At 39.0% G+C, this 19,903-nt stretch overlaps 1 protein-coding gene across 2 annotated transcripts in view; it reads left to right on the forward strand.

Moving 5' to 3' along the window:
* The window catches only part of PIAS1 (protein inhibitor of activated STAT 1), a 64,243-nt gene extending 45,549 nt beyond the window's left edge, over positions 1–18,694 (forward strand). Inside the window, exons 7-14 of one of the 2 annotated variants that reach the window (XM_054836485.1) lie at positions 1,903–2,008; positions 3,479–3,552; positions 8,805–8,965; positions 10,740–10,870; positions 11,175–11,352; positions 12,533–12,675; positions 13,016–13,053; positions 14,517–18,694. In XM_054836485.1, coding sequence (XP_054692460.1) covers positions 1,903–2,008; positions 3,479–3,552; positions 8,805–8,965; positions 10,740–10,870; positions 11,175–11,352; positions 12,533–12,675; positions 13,016–13,053; positions 14,517–14,813 — 1,128 coding nt within the window. In that variant the 3' untranslated portion in view covers positions 14,814–18,694. The remainder of the gene's footprint in view (positions 1–1,902; positions 2,009–3,478; positions 3,553–8,804; positions 8,966–10,739; positions 10,871–11,174; positions 11,353–12,532; positions 12,676–13,015; positions 13,054–14,516) is intronic. The other variant, XM_054836486.1, reaches the window with a different exon arrangement.
* Positions 18,695–19,903: the final 1,209 nt, after the last annotated feature.

Genomic DNA, 19,903 nt, shown 5'->3' on the forward strand with positions numbered 1-19,903 from the left:
CAGGCCTCATAGATATTTCAGTTATAAATCCCATATTGGCTAACTTCTAGCTTACAATACAGAACTGAAGAGTGGCAAATTCTTAGTGTATTTCATGAGACTTAGATGCCAGTCAGAACTTCCCCACTCATGAGATGTAATGCTCCCTAAAGTGATTGTTTGAGACCTTGACAGTTAAATGTGAGGAATTATTTTAAATTTGGCTGTGCCTATATAGTACAAAATTTGAATTCCCCTCCTCCCGTTCCCTTAAGAGTCAGTTGCATGTCTCAACTGGTGTACTCTACCTTTTCTGAAGTCATAATTGTGATTTTTACACAATCTGTTTCAAGAGCCTTCTGTACAAAATGCCTTGGGCAAGTTCCTAGCTTTGTAGATTCAAGCTGTCGGTAAATAATTTCACAATGTTAATTACCATTTTTCTAACTTCTATACTAATTGAGGCATTAAACAAACAAGTTAAAGCAGTAGTGGTTTTTAACGATGTGAGAAGCATTCATTGTAAGAATAAAATATTTAAAATGTGGTGTTTCTGATGCTATTTCAATTTGTGTAATTTTATGGTAAGATATATTACTGAAATGCCATCTTCAGATTCTGGTGGCATCCTAAATTAAAGGCTGGTAGATGTCACAATTGTATGGATTTTTTTGTTTTGTTAGTGGAAGCATACAGGGGAAGCCTTTTAATTTTCAGTTTAAATTATATGAGTGCAGCTACAGGTTTAGCGAACCCTGTTTATATCAAAAAGTAATTGATGTATCCTAATGTGAGAACACAAACGTTGTCCTTCCCATTTTGGGGTGGGAGGGGGAGAGGGATATTGCTGATGAATACACAATAGAAAGACAATTATTACTTGCTGTTGTTAGTACCTTACAAGAAAAATAGCTTCAAAAATGTCAAACTGTGGTTGGAAACGAGTTGGTGATGCCAGGAGGAGCCTTCTCCTGCCACTCCTGCTTGGTCCCTCTGGGGAGGGCTTACCCCGCTCCCAGGGGACCTGGCAGAGTTGATGTTTGGTCTGCATCTGACTTGATCGTATGCCAAATTATCTCTGGTAGTGGCAGAAGTGAGCCTCCCTGGCTTTTTGCTGACACCAATATGGAACATTTGCATGGTCTATTCTGTTGAGACCGATGGGGGGAAGTGAGCTAACCTCTTCCAGAGGGGAAGGACCGACAGCTGGGAGTGGTGACTTCTTGCCCACTCCGGCTAGATTCACCTGAGTACATCTTGGCCCCACTGAAGTCTTGAACTGCTTAGCTGCCTTACTGCTGTTAAGCTTTGGCAGCAGAGTAACATTAGTATTTCACACACAGCAAGTGCAAGAAGATAAGAAAAAGAAAGCTGAACAGTGCTTCCAGACTGAGTAGGAAGTACTGCAGATGATGCATCTTTTTATGTATTGCTTTTGAAGAGGCATCACTGCTGATTTTTCTGTGTTGAAAATGAAATAAGCTTTTATTTAAAAAAAAAAAAAAGAAAAGTTTTGAGCATATTTGACCTGACAGCTTGCCTTAAACATATTGACACAGCTGCAGTACCTAACATTGATGTACAATTACCCTTCTTAAACGGGCTGTAGACTGCATGCCCTGAGTTAGATGTAAAATTTCTGGAAGTGTCCTAAATGCTGTTTTAATAGCTTGATTTGCAGCTAAATCTAATCTTGGTGAAGAGTGAAGTCACTTTTGTTGCACCTCAAACTCCAGCCCTGTGAACTTTCTGAAGCACGGTGGGTTTTCTCTAGTCCGAAAACTTTGCCATTTAAAGTCTTCTAACTGCTTTAGAAACACAGTGCCCTGTAATCACATAACAAATTGCATAAGCATTGTATAAAATACAAGCTCTCTCTTGATTAAAATAGTTTTTACTTTGATCTTTGGTTGTGTTTTCTAGAACTATTCCATGGCAGTCTATCTTGTAAAGCAGCTGTCCTCTACGGTGTTACTGCAGAGGTTGCGAGCAAAAGGAATACGGAACCCTGATCATTCTAGAGCACTAAGTATGTCTGATGTACTACTTGTTTAAAAAGGAAAAATAGCTTTTGTAAAAGGAGATTTGAAATAGGACTGTACTAACTGAGGTTTGGACTTCCTACAATTCTCTGGGTTTTGAGAATCTGATAGTGGTGTTCTTTGTATTCAGTTCCAATTCAAAGACTCAGAGGCCTTTGTTTGTACTAGGAGCCAGTCCAGGAACCCTGTTGACACTGTGAAGGGAAAAATGCAAGAGAATCTCTTTCGGTTCAGCCATACTGGCTTTGTTTCTTCAGAACAGAACAACTGTATTTATATAGTTAACTGGTAATTCAGTACCTCAAGCAAGCTGAATTAAATGCCTAATACTGAACCTTGATGCTGACATGCTGGAGGAAAGTCTCCATCAACACAGTTTTTGTTCCTTTGGCACGGTACTGTGGAGTGAGCTCCTGGAGAGAGAGTGTCTAGCACAGTACTGCTCCCAACCCCCTTCCAAATTTAACTGTGAGATTTGCTGCTTTGTTGTTTTCTCTGACAAGTACATGTTGGTATAAGTTTGTATAATAACAATGCAAGCAAAAACCACTGCATGTTTCTTTTTCGGGGAGAGGATGAAAATGCCAACACCTGACAGCTGTTGGTCATACTCTTTAATACTCAGATAAGGAGTGTTGTACACAGCACAGGACCTTCTCCAAAAGGGAAGAAATTAGTCCACCAGTAAGCGCTACAAAGCCAGCGGTATATAGTGCTGGGCATTAGCTTGTGCTAATGCAGTATGATGATTTAAATGCGCAAAAATCTAGAGTTTCCAGGTGGCTACTGCTCTTTGTATACAAGGTGAGAATGAGGGTGTAGGTACGGTTCAGAGAGCAGGAAGAACGTGGAACTGACTTGTTCGCTTAACCAGTGACTGCTTATAAAACAGTCTTTATAAGTAAAAGTAGAGAATGGGTAGAGATGAAAAACTTCTGTAGTGCTAATATTTCACTGCAGTTGTTTAAAACCCAGATTTTGTCAGGGTACTTCTGATTTCCTATTTTTTAATTTGCTTTTCAATTTTAAATCACAGGATTGCTTAATGAGTATTTTAGAGGTTTACAGTGGTGCTTGCCCATGTAAGAGTTAACTAACACATTTTGTAATGTGGCTCATCTTGTCGGTAGATTTTTAAATAACTTTCAAGTACAAAGTTGCGTGCATATGAAAAGAGACATCTCTGTATAAATATATTTTCTAGGGATCTTGGTTTAAGATGAGCATTTCCTACTTTTTGCTTTCTTAAATCTTGATGTTTATGATCTTTCTAGAGAGTAAAGACTGCTATGTTACATGTTTATTGTGAGTCTGAAACAAGTCACTGCTGCTTGCTTCCAGTAGTTATGGCAAACTGAAAGTTTAGCACACAGTTTCAAACTTGTTTTATTTCTCTATCATCCAATTTGTGTTTTAAATCAATTGTAAAATAAACCTTTTCTTCTTTCAAATAACAGTTAAAGAGAAACTGACTGCCGATCCAGACAGTGAAATAGCAACAACAAGTTTAAGAGTTTCTCTTCTTTGTCCAGTAAGTTTTTCTTTTGTAATTCCCTCAAAACTGATTCTGATCAAAATGTGGCTGTTCTGGGACATGTATTTGGTAGAGGTTAGCTTGTGTTTACCTGTGTGTTAACTGTGTGGGGATAGGATCCAGTGCTGAAGTACGTGATATACCCCTGAGAAAGTGAGTATTCCGTTAACTTGAAAACGCTATTCAAAATCATATGCAAGCATACATTTAAATCTGTCACAAGATCATCTGATTGTGCAGTTTGGATCCTTGATTGTGATAAAACCACTCTAAGTGGTAAGGTAGGTGAATCCTTCTATTAAAAGTAGCTCTTCAGCCAGTGTCTGCAGCAAAGAATTGAACATTTTTTAACCAGAATTGGTTATATGCATGTGTGCACTTTGAGTACTTAATAATCTTAGATTAAAGATGAAGCAGTGTTCTAGAGGTTGTTCAAACAAAACGTGTTCCAAATTTGCAGTGGGAGAACACAATTCCAGCGAATGTGGAAGTGGCAGAGACGTACCGTGCCTTGACCTGTTGATTTTTAACCAGTTAGGTGCAGGGATAAGCAGTGGTTTACACCTCGGTTTATGTTGTCATTGGCTGAACTGCACAATGTTAATATTATGTGCACTTTTTAATCTTTGGGACTCAGTGCTCTCATTTCAAGTACCATGCACCTTCGGAATACTTGTTCTCTGTATTGATTGATGCAGTATCTTTATTGCAGTATAACTTTTTAACCTCTTTTCAGGAGTGAGGATACATCTGTTTCCTGGCTTGGCTCAATCTGCTCAAGCTTGACATAAATTTTTCAGTTTTGAAATCTAAAGAAGAAAACTGACTTTATTCTTGGCAAATTGGAGCTTATTTCTCAAGTTATTAAATATCTTTTTAAACTCTACCAATGTAAAGATAAATGTTTAGATATATAAGCTTTGCATTGTAAAAAGCACAATTGACGTTGTGGTTACTTTTTATATATGTATTAGATTATTGTAAATCTTTTAAATGTGGTATTTTCATGATCTTCAATCTTAAGACTTTCTCTGTATCAGCATTGATGCTAACTAAATAATAACACATTTATAAGGAAGATAATTAATCTGTAACAAAGATATAGGGATTGCATTTACAAAGTCACCTCCTGATCTGTAAACTTAGAACCTCCTAACCTATACTCTTAGAAACCTATGAACTTATGCGTCACATCGAAACTGCTGCAGATTTGGAATGCCGAAGTATTTTGGGTCCACACCTGGCAGCTTATTTTGCTGAGTTGTTATAGTTGAATGTTTGTTGTGCTGTTAGTACTTTGTTGTTCTAGAAAGCACAACCATAGTTCTGTTGGGTTTTTTTGTCATTCTTTAGGCACAATATTCTTACCACTTAAAATTAGTTTCCAGTCCAGACAAAAATAGTAATCAGTTAGTAGGAATTAAATGGCTGTAAGGGTTTAGTATATATTAATTCATTATCTTAAATTAATCTTCATGTATCTTCTGGAATTACAAATTTCTACTTCAGTCATACTTGATTTGTCAAAACTGCCTCTTCAGGCAGTTGTGTTGCTTTATAGCTCATTCCATGGGAGTTTTCTGACACACTTCTGTTTGTCCTGATTGCCTCCATTACTGATAAAAGTTCTTCTGCAATGCTTTTAGATGCTCTTTTTTTCTTGATGAGTACAATTCAGATGAGTTAGAGCAGGAATATCCTCTCCAATATTGCTTTTAGGACTGCAAGTTTTCTAATACCTAAAGATGTCAAATTCTATTTTGCTTTCTCAGAGTTCTGTCAAGGGTAAAAACAAAACGGCAGTCAGACATTGGGATGAAACTCTTCAGATGTCCTACCTTTGTCAGTATTTCATCTTTAAAATTTATTACTTTTCTGATAGACATACAACGGAAATAATGTCTATAAAACATACACGCTTGACTTTTTTCCCCAGTACGTTCCTTATTCAGTGCTGTCTGATTTCAGTGTAGCTGTTGGAATAATCCATCATTGCGAAAGCTCATTGGGACAGAGACTGCACCTTTCAACCTGCCCTATGAATAGAATGGTTATTAGTATGATTCAGACTGTCCTCGGGTCTGAATGTAATTTTGTTACAGCCTTCATATTTTTATTTGCTGATTTGTAAGCATTTGGTTCAGGGGGAATTTATTTGTAAATATTTTGTGCTTACTTTCTAATGCCTGAGTGGACTGTGTGTGTTTTGAAAGTACACATTGAAAATGCTGATTTGGTCTCCAACAGCAGAACCAAAAATTAAAGAATGATGCATTTGTGGCTCTGTTAATGTGAGGCTGCTATTCTCCTGTCTCATTTGTTATGGGTGGGATTCTCTCGTGTGTATACTTCAATAAAATAAATGGAATTGCATATCTGGATGGAGGTGGCAGGTTTAGACTTTATAACCTTTATTTTGCCCTCAAAAGTAAAGTGCAGAGCGAGGCAGCTTCCTCTGCTTTGGATTGCTACTGAGCTTTTTTTAGCACAGAGGCCTGCTCTCCCTCCGAGACCGTGGAGTACAGAGAAAAAAACTGTCCTTAACTATTGGCTGAATCTACCCAAGACACAGCAAGCAAATGGGCTGGACTGAGTCTGTATTTCAGGAAGACACTTGAATTCATGTGGTTTTTTTTTTTTCCTTTGAAATAAAAATAAATAACTCCTTAGGCTCTGCAGCCGGACCAAATATTTAACCGAACAAAAATTCCAAATCTAGCATTTTACTGTAGGTTTTGCAGCTTTGTTTACAAATCTTTAACTCCTATTTTGGGTGCATTCTCTAGCATGAAAAGATAGCAATGTTTTGTATGCTTGTAAAAGAAATTAATGCAGTGTTTCTTTGGCTGCCAACAGGCAGGAATCAAAACAGTAACAGTGTTGGGAAATGCAGTTTTTCAAAAGTTGGGATGCATCCCTTCTTTTCTGACCTTTTCTTTTGTCAGTTCTGACACGGCTTGGCCAGTATGGCAGAGCTGATCCAGGAGGTTCAATGCCAAAAATGGGAAAGGAGACATTAACTCGTTAACGCTGAGTACGCTGATGCTATCTGCACGTGTATGGCTTCGGTTAAATCTGGCCACTGCTTAGAAATCAGAGCCATGCTTTTTATACCAAAAGCTTATGAAAATGTTTCTGGTTTAAATCTGCTTTTTGACTCAGGAGACAGGTATTTATTTCTGTTCTTCCTGCAGGACATGTCTTCGACCTTCATTATTTTTATTTTGCATCACATAGAAGCATCCAGGTTTTATCTCCGGTACCCTTAGTCTTGATCCTTGCTGAGCTAGGAGACTCTTATTGTGCCCAAAAGACAAATGAGCCATTGACCTACCATCTGGGAGATAAGAATTCATAACAGACATGGATCAGGGGGCCTTGCTTTGTTGGGGGTTGATTATGTGATAGAAATAATGTGCTTGGTCATGGATTTTTGGGGGAGGGGGTGCCAAACACATGGCACATACAGGACTTCCTGCTGTCTGAGCTCACCACCACCATTACTGCAGACTCCCCAGGGAGTTCTCTGCTCCCCTCCCATCTGGTGGTGAGTTTTGTGACAGTGACTGAGAGCCAGAGGGAAGAAAAATAAGCAAGATCCTGCAGTCTAGCTGAATTTGCTGGGGATGGGCAGAGGGATTTCTGCTTACGAGGGATGAAAAAAAAAAACCCACAAGCCCATCATGGAGGAAGTAGTGGACTGTGAGTAGAGCCTTTGTTCTTGATATTGTTTTTAGTTTTCTGATATTCTGAGATTGAGTGCCATCCTGTGGCACCCATCTTGTATTGCTCAGAATCAGTATGCATGACCACGGTGCTTGCTTAAGCCGTACTAAAACCAGTTCCTCCTTCTATCCACTGCTAGAACTGGCTGCAGGTTTGCAAATGAAGTCATTGTGTATATTTTAGTCAAATATATGTAGCTTCAAAGTACTCAGTATAAATAGTTCTTAGTAAATAATAGTTTTGTTGTTCTTAATGTGGGAATAGTCTTGTTTAGACATTCCTACTTTCTACCTTTAGTGTGGTCAGTTAAAGCCCCTCCTAACCTGCAGCAGAAGCACTTTGCCAGAAGACAACTGCTTGGTTTTTTTGAGGAGAGGAAACTTTTTTGTTTCAGATGAATATGAAATGCCTTTCACTGTCTAATCAATTTTGCATTCAGTGTAATCATATGTTAATATTTTATGGTCCGGGTTAGCGTTGATTTATCTAATCGAGACTAAGATATTCCTGTTCCACAATTTAGCCTAAACACTTAGTGTGCATGGCACTACTGTGTTATCTGCTCAGCTTAAGCACTCAGCTGAGCTTTTTGTGTTAAACTTGGGGAAGCTTTGTGCTGGTCTGCAAAACCTCCCTGTCCTAGCCCTTCTACAAAGACGAAGGAAAGGATGATCGCCATCTGAAGATGTACTTTAGAACTCATTTTCTCCTGTTGCATCTTGCATTAACATTTGCAGGCCCTTTGTAATGTTGAAAAGATAACGATGGTGTTATAGGGGATAGTCAGTTATTCAAATTTTACATGAGAAAAAGGCAGTGATGTTTCAGGTTAGCTCACAACTGTATGCATAGTTGTGGTGTTTATCACAGCAGAAGGAGTATAAAGTAGTTTCTTAATAGTTGACGTGTGACTTATTTTGTGAGTAGTCATTTTCTGATAGTTCTTTGGAGAAAGTAGTGAAAATGATGGAGTTAGAGAAACACGTCGGGAAATGAGCTGTAATCCTGCAAATGCATTTCTATATTCTTGCTTCTGTGACTGTGAAGTTAAACAGGTAGTTCTAGTAGTGCCCTGGTGACTGAAATGTGGCCAGTGGCTTGAATATACACTTTAACCGTGAGTGAATAGGAGACAATTGACCCATGTTCATCAGTTTATAAAATACTAATGAAGGAGAAGAATTCTTTTTCATGGTTCATCCAGGACACTGGTATGTTACAGGTGGTCAGTGGACTCAGTATTTTGTTACTGGAATATTGGAATAGTCTTCAGTTTCCTTGATCAAATGTAGCTAAAATGGTGATATTTAGTAACATTTTCTTTTATGAAATGATCAAACCTACACATGAGGAAGGAGGGAGCAATGTGTGTGGCATATATTTTAATCAAAACTCGGATTTGTAAGTTTTTTCTGGAGTAAAACTCAACCTGTCCATCTCTCTTCACACACAAACCCCCTGTTTGTTCATTGAATACCAAGATGACGTAATTTTGTTTTGTTTGGTTCTTTTTCTCTTTAAAGCTTGGTAAGATGCGGCTAACTATACCATGTAGGGCCCTGACTTGTTCCCACCTGCAGTGTTTTGATGCCACTCTGTATATTCAAATGAATGAAAAGAAACCAACTTGGGTTTGCCCTGTCTGTGACAAGAAGGCTCCCTATGAACATCTCATTATTGATGGGTAAGTAAAACTTGAATCAAAGTGAAGGATGTACCTTACACTTTCTGGTTAACTGTTCTTGTGCTGCATAGAAATCTTGGTTATAGCCTGTTTTAAGTTACCATGTCCTTTAATTTCCCTGCTGTTGGTGAAAAACTATTAACCTGGTGTCTCTTCGTTCAGTATTCTGAAAGAATTGTGGTTAATAATAAGTTAATAATAATGAAAGGTATTGCTTCTGATCATGGGTAAATTTTTGAGCTATCCTGCCAAAAGCAGTTGTGTTTTTAAAATTCCATAGTGCTGGATCCCTAGGTGAAAACAGCACGTGTTGTCTTTTCTTTCAATAGAGCAACTGCACAAATCTGCCATAGTTGATAGCAGACATTCGTGTTACATCAAATAAATACTGCTGCTCCCCCAAGATGCATGTACAATTTCACACTCGGGGAGTTGCTATATGTAGGAAGTGACATAGAGATTGATTCCCTGATGCTGCCTACCTGCAGAACATTAAAAAAAAAATAAATCTAGTATTAGTCTCCATGAAGAAATGCCAAGTATGTATTTCTGGGCTTGCATTTTAATTCCTTAGACGGGAACCTTTTTTCCTAACTGCAATAAAGGAAGAGAACAAGTAGAAGCTTCTGAGAATGCTCTCAGAATGTTTTACTCAAAAAACCAAACCAAAACAAAAAACACCCCCCAAACCAAAAGCAAAACAACCCCCTGCCAAAAAGCCAACCCAAAAAACCAAAACCCACAAAAACCCCCAAACAAACAAGCCTGCCAAAACAAACGAAACCCCCATAAGCAAAAAATGCTGAAGCAAACAGAACCCCAGAAAACCACTTCACAAATGACTGGGCCTCTTTTAGTGAGTATGTACTTCGTTTTGGTGACCTGTCAGTGAAACTTAAGATTGCTTGGGGATCCCCTTTAAGGCCCTGCAGAAGCTCATGGACCCCTGGATTTACAGGTCCTCTGCTGTGGATCAAAGCACTGTGGGGTTCCTTGTTCTAGGTTTCAGCCTATAATAGTAGAGACTGAGAGTAGTAATAATGAAAACATCGTATTGTCCTTGTTTCTTCTTGTGTTGCCAGGTGCAGATGTTGGAGATAAGGTGATGGACTTATAGCATCCCAAAGAGAAGGTTATTCTAGAAAACATTTCAATCTGGGAAAGAGTGAACTTTCTCACTAATTAAAGCAAAACTCTTTCCTATGCAGAACCACATGAATCGTCTTGGTCAAAAGCTGGAATTCCCACTGGGAGTGATGTGGTGCCAGGATCCTAAAAGCTTTAGGAGACGCAGCTAGAAAAGGCTGCAAGTTTAGATTCCCATGTTCAGTTTTTGTTAGGAAGTTTTTGCTGAAAAAGAAAAAAAAGGTTTCAGGAAATAATAGTCCTTAAATACTGAGCTGTATGCACTCCTCTAAGATACGGGCTTCCTCAGTTAAATATTGTCAAAGATAAATATGGATAAGCAAGAGGGGTTTTTTTTTTTTAATGTTAGTTCACATTCTTCCTTCATTTTGGGAAATGGAGAGTTCTGTGTCATGAGCTCTGCAGGATTCCACTCTTGTAGTTCTTTTAAGTGAATGTGCAGATTTTTATTTTAGATAATATTTTAATTTTTCTATGACTCCTTTTTATCAAGGAAGCAGATGAGACAATGAAAGCTTTCAACTCTTTAAACACTACTTCAAACCTACGCTGACTAATAAAGATATTGGAGAAAAAAAAAGAGTTAAGCTCTTTTTGAGGACTGATACTGAATGTTTTTGATTGACAGGTTGTTCATGGAAATCCTGAAGTATTGTACAGACTGTGATGAAATTCAGTTTAAAGAGGATGGATCATGGGCTCCTATGAGATCGAAGAAGGAAGTGCAGGAAGTAACTGCGTCTTACAATGGAGTTGATGGTAAGTCATGTTTTGGGATGCATGGACTGAATGTCATACCTGTGAACTGTTAAATATTAATGTTCCTTTAACTTTTCAAAATGCTCATTTTTGCCTGTATGTTTGTAGCTTTTAGTGATCATTTGTGAGAAAGACCACTACAGTAATACCTGTTTGGGGCTGATAGTACTTTTGTTATCGATGTTATGGGATTTTTGTTGTCTTTTATTCTACGTTATAAGCTTTATTTATGAAGGCATATAATAAGCTATGATGTTCTGATGATTGTAAGCTACACCTTATAATGTTGACTTACTTTGTATAGGATGCATAAGCTCTTCCTTGGAACATCAGGTGTCTTCTCACCAACAGTCAAATAAAAATAAGAAAGTAGAAGTGATTGATTTAACCATTGATAGCTCATCAGATGAAGAGGAGGAGGAACCATCTGCAAAGAGAAGCTGTCCTTCCATATCTCCAGCATCACCGTTAAATAATAAGGGGTGAGAATAAAATATACAGGCCAATGCAGAGAGAATATACTCAGGATGGAGACTAGTAACAAATTTCCAAAGAAGTTGTATCTAGAAAGTTCTGTATTTGGGTTTTATCCTGATTTAGTAGCTTACAGCAGGTGGATTTGGTCTCAGGTCACAAGGTCTGAAAAGATTGGAATAACAACTTCGAGTTAAGTGTGTAACATGGAACAGTTTTTAAATTGTATTTATACTCATATTTGTGAAAATGAGTATAAAATGGTGCAAAAGGTTGCTGCTTAGAAGCATGTTTTTTGCAGATTTGGAAGTGTTTTTCTTCCATAGGGAAATACGAAAGCAGCACCATACGGAGAGAGTGAGCAATGAGAAACATGGGTGTGGTATGGGAGTGTGTGGGTTTTGTCGGTGATTACTGCCAGTAGCATAGTAATAAAGAATGCCAGAATAACCTGATTACACCTAAGCAGCCAAGCTGTTAATAGCACCCTGTTTACATAAACACGGAGGGATGAAAACTGAGGCTAAACCAAAGAGATCCTGTCGAACTGATCACTACTCCAGTAATGTAAATGACTCGGTGATCACTTAAAGCTCTTCAAAACCTTTTTGGCTGTCTTCCATTGCTAATTACCTTGTAGAGCATATCTGTTGTGCTGTGATTTGTACCTTTTTGAGGGGTTCAGTATACCTTTAGGATTGTCTTGTCCTGGCTTAGAGATATTTGTAACGTATTTATAACAGAGATCCCAATACCATTTATAGTGAGAGTCATCAGTTTCTGCTGTTTGAGACTGAGCTTTCCTTTGCTTTTAATTTTGCTAGACTTGAGCTGTTTGGACTGCAGTCTGGCTTGGACTGAATTAACTTTTCTGATAAAACGTCATTGTGAGAAGAAAACTTGGAGAACACGTGGTGCTCATGTCTCTTCCCTGCCTCCCCCCAACCCCTTTCCAATCCCTACAAGACTCATTGATGCTTTCTAGTGAAGCTTTGAAATTTCGTAGGGGAGTTGGTGGTGTGCACCTGTCACAAAGTTCATAATGCACATTGAGAGGTTGACTTTGTGTTAAATTTGAAAATAAGCATACCCTGCATGGGACAGCAATAGAAATCTTCAAATACTGTTCTTCCAGCATTAAAGCCACGACTATATTTTATGCTCGTAACAACCCTTTGTTTCTTCCAGCATTTTAAATTTGCCCCATCAAGCATCTCCTGTGTCAAGAACACCGAGCCTTCCTGCTGTTGACACCAGCTACATCAATACATCACTTATCCAAGACTACAGGCATCCATTCCATATGACACCTATGCCTTATGACTTGCAAGGTGAGCTTCTGACTGTTTGTAGCTCTAAGTACAGCTCTCCAAGCAATAATAAATATCATAAAAGGATTTAAACATGCAGTCATTTGACAATCCAGTAGTGCAAAATGCTATTTTTGCATCCACAGAGGATGAGATGGTATTTAAAAAAAAAAAAAGAAAATTTAGGTTAATACCTTAAGGATTTTAAAGGATTGATGTTTTGTAAGTGCCAGTACTGAAGGGAATCTGAAGTGTCATCAGTATTATGCTGGTTTTATTTCAAAATAAAGGGTGGAAAAATGAGAAGGTCCTTGTTTGCTTTGAGAAGCTTAATTTATTTTTTTTCTTTGGCTCTTTACAGGTTTAGATTTCTTCCCTTTCCTGTCAGGAGACAATCAGGTAAGTCAGTGAAAATCAAGTCGAGGAAGGAGCAGATGTGTGATGTAGGTGTAAATGCAGGCAGGCTGCAGCTTTATTTTATACACACAGAAACTGTGACCAAACATAAGCATTATCTAAGTACTGGTGTAGGATAGGGCATCATGAAAGAGAAACATTTCAATTTCCAAGGGTTAAGCTCAGTCAGCTGCTGTTGTACTTTGGAATTGACCCTTGGCCATGGCTGAAGGTCTACCAGCCACCTCCTTCGTTTTTCAGACCTGAGGTCTGACTTTGGCCATCAGACAGCGCTGGGCCCCACCGCTGGGACTCTTGACAGGCCTTCACATAATTCGGAGGGTCAGGGGCAGCTCTGTTTTTTTCTGAGGCTGTGTGCCTGTTCATGCCATGTTTGCCACCATTCTGTAAGTGCTTACTGAAACGGGCTATATTGGTGCTGGCTTCTCCAGTTTTGGGAACTAAGCAGGTCATTTTCAAAAGGAGTCTGGCTTGGCAAGTCCCCCACTTGATCACTTTTCCTTCTGTGCCTCCAAGAAAAGAAGGGGGCTGGGGTGACTCACCTGCCCTTTGTCGCTTCGTATCTCTTCTGCAATCTCAAGTAGGAGAATTGCACTGCGTGTAGAGGGATACTTTCGTATCATAATTAAGACCAGAGCCCGCACTGTAGAATTTGGATTCAGAAATCTATCTTGATATTCAGTAAAAACATAGGTATGAAAATTACTCTGAAACAAGTAGTGCTGAAGTCTGATGCTGCACTGACACGGCATAATTATACCGGTGCATAAATGTTGGGGAACAAGGCTGAGCAGCCTGCCTGCCTGTTTTATCGTAGTGGAAAGAAACATCGAGAGCAAAATTACCCTACAGAGGGATTGTATTTAAAATCTGAGTTTTGATAGCGAAAGTTCTTGCCTTTCAGGGGCTGCCCAGCAGGGTGTAACTTGGGACAGCCCTTGCTGCCATCTAATGGGACTAAGCGTGCTGTTTGGAAATGTGTTTTTCACAAAAGTATGCTTTCCTCCACCAACAGTGATTAGCACGTAGTTTCACTAGCTGTGGTTGGTCTGGGACTTTTGAACAGAGGAGAGGGATGGCAAAATGTTTCTTTGAATTTGGGGGAATTTTTCCACCAAGGAATTTTTTGAAGAGGTAAAAGAGTGCTGCTTCTCACTGTTTCTTACAGCTTCTTCTTGGGTGTCTTACAATACTGTTGCCTTTCTAGTGTTTGCTCTTACTAATACTAGCATTTCCAATTTCTTTTTGGCTTCAGAAATCAGGGGCTGCAGAGGTAAAAGTTCACTGCATTGGTCCACTTGCCTTACAGAAAGGTTGAGTAGATGAGCTGATGTGAAATCCGGAAGCTGTCAGAGCTTTAGCTTACAAATACCTTCTTTTGTGCTGGTCTGAATCAAAACTATGGTGTCTGAAATGTAACTTGAAAATGTTGTTTTTCCCCCCAGCATTACAACACATCCCTTCTTGCCGCTGCAGCTGCGGCGGTTTCCGCATCAGATGATCAAGAACTCTTACACTCTCGTTTTTTCCCATACACTTCATCTCAGATGTTTCTCGATCAGCTAAATGCGGGAGGAAGCAGTTCTCTGCCAGCCACAAATGGTAGCAATAGTGGCAGTAACAGCAGTCTTGTTTCCTCCAACAGCCTGCGAGAGAATCATGGTCATCCAGTTGCAAGTAGGAGCAGCACGGACACGGCGTCTATCTTTGGTATCATACCAGACATTATTTCGTTGGACTGATTTTTGGAGTAAATGAACTTGTCAGAGGAAATCTTTGTGCTTGATTTTACTTTATGTTAGAAACATAGACAAGTTTTTTTCCTTTTTTAGGGAAAAAAATTTATGTGTACAGAGAACAAAAGTATATTTTCAGTTTTACTTTTGTATATAAACCTAAGATGGCCTCACTGGTAAAAATAAGAAAAAAAAACCACAAAACAAAAAAAAATTAACAAAAACAAGGAGCTTCAGTTCATTTTTATGGATGCTGAAGATTTTACACCTGTGCATTTGTCATGTGAGTTACTTCTTCCCCCCCCCCCCCCCCCCCCCCCCCCCAGTTTGGACACAAATGGCATTATTTTTTTCACAGTAACATAAACAGGAAAGGAGCTGAACTTCTAAAGTTCAAACCTGAGAGGGTTTTTTTTTCTCCTCTTGGAGACATTTACCTTTGGAATCTAATTCCCCCATCCCATATTTAGTGCAGATTTTATTATGCTTAAAGCGGAATAAACCCTACCCAAACTGTTCCACAGCATCCCCTCTGTTTGCAGGACATACCCTTTCAGGAGTGGGTTTGGTTTTTTGGGGTTGTTTTTGTTTTTTTGTCATTTCTGCTTCTACGTGACCCTCTATTCAGATGATTATTTTTTTTAATTCCATGCTTTAATCAAGCATGTTGCAAGCTCATTAGTGCACCAATTATTCTCGAGGGCCGGACTCAATAAAATCTTGGGCTGAGGATTTGCTTGGCTGTACGTGTGTGGGACAAGACAGAGAATTTTTATGGAATCTAGCCCCAAATAAAAGCATTGACACATCGGACTGTAGGGTTTTGTTTCTAAGAACTTACTCTGAAATCCTTTTAAAATAACGTAAGATCCTAATCAGCAAAATATTAAGCATGTGTCAGTTTAAAATTTGTGGAACTGCTTGTGCTTTAGAGTTAGCCATGCGTGTATAAATGGCCTGTTGAATTGAGGCCTATCTTGTTCTGTCTGAATAAACCTACTTTTAGCCGCAGTAGATCAAATATCTGCTTAAAAGTGACCTTGTCAACAAAAGGAAGAAAATACAAATACCAACACACTATTGCATGGTCTGTGCAGCTGATAATGGTCTTGGCACGCTGTCTTCTGAGTTCACATTCATGAATAATATTAAATGTTCAATGTGAGTCTCTTAAACCAAAAACCAACCCAATAAAAGCACCCCACCCTGTAGCCCGTGCACTCAAATGTATTGCTACCTATGGAAGTCTCTTAGGGTAGTGGGTTTCAAAATTCAGTTTTCTTTTTTTGGCCTTGCAATTATTTTGATTTCCCTGATTTTCAGAACGCTTATGTTGAACTTTGAGCCATACTTACTTCCTGGTTTCCTTTTTCTTTGGGTTTTTTTTTTTATTTTTGCAAGTTGTGCATGACATAGGAAAATCCTTTTTTTTTTTTTTTTTTTTTTTTAGAACTGATGGGTCATTTGGGCTGATCTGTTCTCATAAAAGAGTGAAACGTGTAAATAGCTGGAATGCAGTTTTTCAGGAGATTCTTTAAAGTAAGAGAAGGGGGAGGAAGTGATTCTCTTGTGTCCCAAAGTCCATGTCAGAGAGAGTAAATATTTCCTCTGGTGTGAAAAATATTTTTATAAATGGTTGAAAGTGCAGGTAACAGGTTTATCAGGAAAGAGAGTTAAGGAATACTAAAATTAGCAGATTCTTGTCTGAATTTTTAATGTCCAAAACTGTTGATTGCAGCTAGTTGCTTTGAGCATTGACAAGGGCCACCTTTTGCCTATGAAGTTGTCTCAAAATCTTGCATTGATTAAAAAAGGAAAAAAAGAAAAAAAAAAAGGAAAAAAAGAAAAAAGGAAAAAAAGGAAAAAAAATCTTTAATCCAAGTAGCATTAGGTATTGCTGTATGATCAGTTGTATGGTTATTTGAAAGGTTCACATTATGTGGCATCAAAATCGTTTTTAGTGTTTTTACAGCATCCCTCTGCCACTAAATAGTTGACTTGAATTTTGAAAACAAATGTTTGTGTTTATATGTATATGTGTGTGTATATATGTATTTATAGATCTGTGTGTGTGAGTTAAAAGTGAGTTAAATAGTTTTTCCCATGCATGTGTATTTCATACATATCTGGCTGATATATATATTTCACCATACACCAATTTTATAATTTATTAAATGTCAGTTAAAAAAATAAATAAAAGGATAGAAAATGGGAAATACTTATTTTTTAAGCTCAGTCTGATTTTGAAGTGATTAAACCTACATTAGGAATATATCTCATACATTTTAGTCATGAATACTAACCTGGTAACTTCAGAGCATATGCTTTGCTATAATACCGTTTGTAAATCTGGAGTACGACTGCCATCAGTGTAACTGGGAGCGTGCGTGTCCCCAGCTTCTGAAACACCCCAGAGAAATTCGGGAGAGCTTGTGGCTGTTTTACCAACAATTGTGGCAACGTTTCCATTGACTGTATTGTTAAAGATGACCTGAAGAGCAGCTTATGTCACTTTTGACAATGGTATTAAAATCTTGTGAATTCACTTATAAAATTAAATGTGGCAAGTGTGTGGTAACACAGAATCTGGCATCTTTATGCCTGTCTTAGATTTTGGAAGGTGAGGTCAGCTGATGACGTCTTCCATTTCCTCACAAGTCACCCTGAAGGGAAGGAAGGCTGTTCAGTTCACCGTTGTCATTTTTTAACCTCATTGCTCTACAAAGAAGGGACAGAAATGTTCTGAAGTCCTCCTTTGTGGTATTAATCCCGTATGCTTTGTGAGTATTCCTGTTTCATGCTAGGGTGTTCTTTATAGTTGATAATTCTCTGTGCCTCTGACCACAGTTAACATTGCTTGGTAGAAGTCTCGGTCTGAGTTCTCGACCAGTTCCCTGCAAATGTCACTCCAAAGCTTCACCTCCGTTAGTTCGCGTTGTATCAAGGATGCAGTAAAGCAACCCAGGGTGGCCTGGCTTGCAGTACGGCTCCGTTCGCTACAGATTGCAGAGTTTCTCTCATCCTTAGACTAGTGGTCTCTTGTCCTGAGATTCCTCCACGAGAGGAGTGGGATGCGCACACGCGTGTTCCATATCGTGCTCTCTGCGTGTGTGTACGTACACACACGGATACGAGTATGGAGCTGTTTGAATAGCAGGGTGGAAATGGCCTTGAATCACTTGAGGGCATTACAAATGCATCCTTTAGAAGATGAAAAACCGTGCTAAACTATAACCTGTGCTGTGCGTTAAAATTTTGTAGCACTTGTGTAACGATAGACATGACAGCAGTTCCAGGCTTGGCCCTTCCTCTCCACGGCCAGGATTCAATAAGCCTTTCAAGGACGGGATGACTGATAGATTTTCATGGGACTCTCTTGGACCTGCTTCCCAACGCAGAGCTAAGGACTGAGGAGAACGTTTTGAAAACTTAATTCTTTGTTGCAATTTAACATTTCAGGGTTTTAAGCACATTTGAAATAGAAAGGATTTTGTTTTGTCAGTGTAACTGGTTTTTTGCCTTTTTTTTTTTTTTTTAACCAGAGCTTAGATTTCTAACAAGGGAAAATTGCTGGTGGTCCCCGAAAGTGCTGCTGTTAATTGTTTTAATTAACAAAGGGAAAGATGTATATAAGCAGAATATTAAAATTACCATTAATTCCATGAATTTAAATCTGTCATTCATTGCCTTAAGACTTTCTCTTAGTTTCCATACGGCATGCCAAACCAGTAAATGGCTTTTAAAAATGTATAGTAGACCAATGTCAGTTTGTATAAAAGTACCAAGTGAAAATATTTATTATATGCATTGGAAAAAAAAATGGTTTACCTATTGAATGTTACCTGTTTATGTAGAAATCTTTAGATGTAATAAAAAGCATTCAGTTACGTTGTGTTTCCTGGGGGGGGGGGGGGGGGAAGAAGGGTGGGAGGAGGGTGTTTTTTGAGTTGCAAAGGTCCCTTTTGATCAGGAATCCTTTGCTTCTAAATGTTTTGTGGTGTGGAGGGTCTCACACTTGTCTCTCCAGGCTCTGACAATGCTGTTTTGTTTTGGGAGCGCGTGTGAAGTGCGGTTCCTTTTTGCTAGCTTTTATTTGGGTGATGTTTACCCACCCAGCGAGGGTGGTAACCGCCTGTTCCCATACAGATGCGTTCTGGAGTAATCCAAAGTGATTTTGAGCTGATCAATCCCCATGACATACAAGCTTTTATATTGTCTGCGGCTGAAAGGATTTGTTAATCAACTCTTCTGGTCAATAGGGAAGAATTAAGCTGTGTATTGGATCATTTGTAATTTGGCTATTGATGCATATTGGAAACAAATGCTTTTACATGAACTCTGTGTTTGATAAGCTAATTACGCTCACAGCAGCTGAGGTTTTTGCTTGCCTTCATCGCTGGTACTTCTGTAGCAAAGGTCTGGAACAGCTTCCGTGGGCAGAAACCCACCTCCATGCTGCGGGCAGACCTCCAAACGGCACCAGTGCTCAAAGGCTCAGCGTCCAGGTACGTGGGGTTTGTGTCCAGACACTGAGACTAACTCTGAATGGTGGGAGAGAGTTACAGGGCAAATCCTAGCTTTTGCTGTTATTTGGAACCCCTTCTTGGGTTTTTTTTAGGGAACCCTATCTCTATTTCACTGCATAATGTTTTTATGGAGTGTTACCTGAGTGGTGAGCTGCTTATAACGCCCTAATTTTCAGAGAAACGAGGGGAGGTTTGGTTTTGTTTTCTATCTGTAGAGTAGGAAGAGCTGATAGAAGAATTGAGGGATGTTGTAGACAGGCATGACAAGGTATGCCAGGTTTACACAGTTCGTTTTCCCTTGAAGCATGATCCTTTGCTGAGCAGAGGTTAGTATCTTGGCATGACAGCCCAAGTCTGAGCTTACTGGGTTAGTCTGGGACTGCTGTCTTAGGAGAGCTGCAGGCTCTGCAGCTTGGCTCTGGATCGGGGGAGGCTGAGCACAAAACTGCCATTTGAAAGACGCTTCCATTTCTCACGTAGCATTCAGTACGTTACTTCATCTCTTGTGCTTTTTTACCCCCGTGTAATAATAATCCAAGAGGAAAATCCCTACCTTACCCTTCTAGATAC

This window comes from Grus americana, chromosome 10, assembly GCF_028858705.1.
Source record: "Grus americana isolate bGruAme1 chromosome 10, bGruAme1.mat, whole genome shotgun sequence".
In the NCBI taxonomy this organism is placed as follows: Eukaryota; Metazoa; Chordata; class Aves; order Gruiformes; family Gruidae; genus Grus; species Grus americana.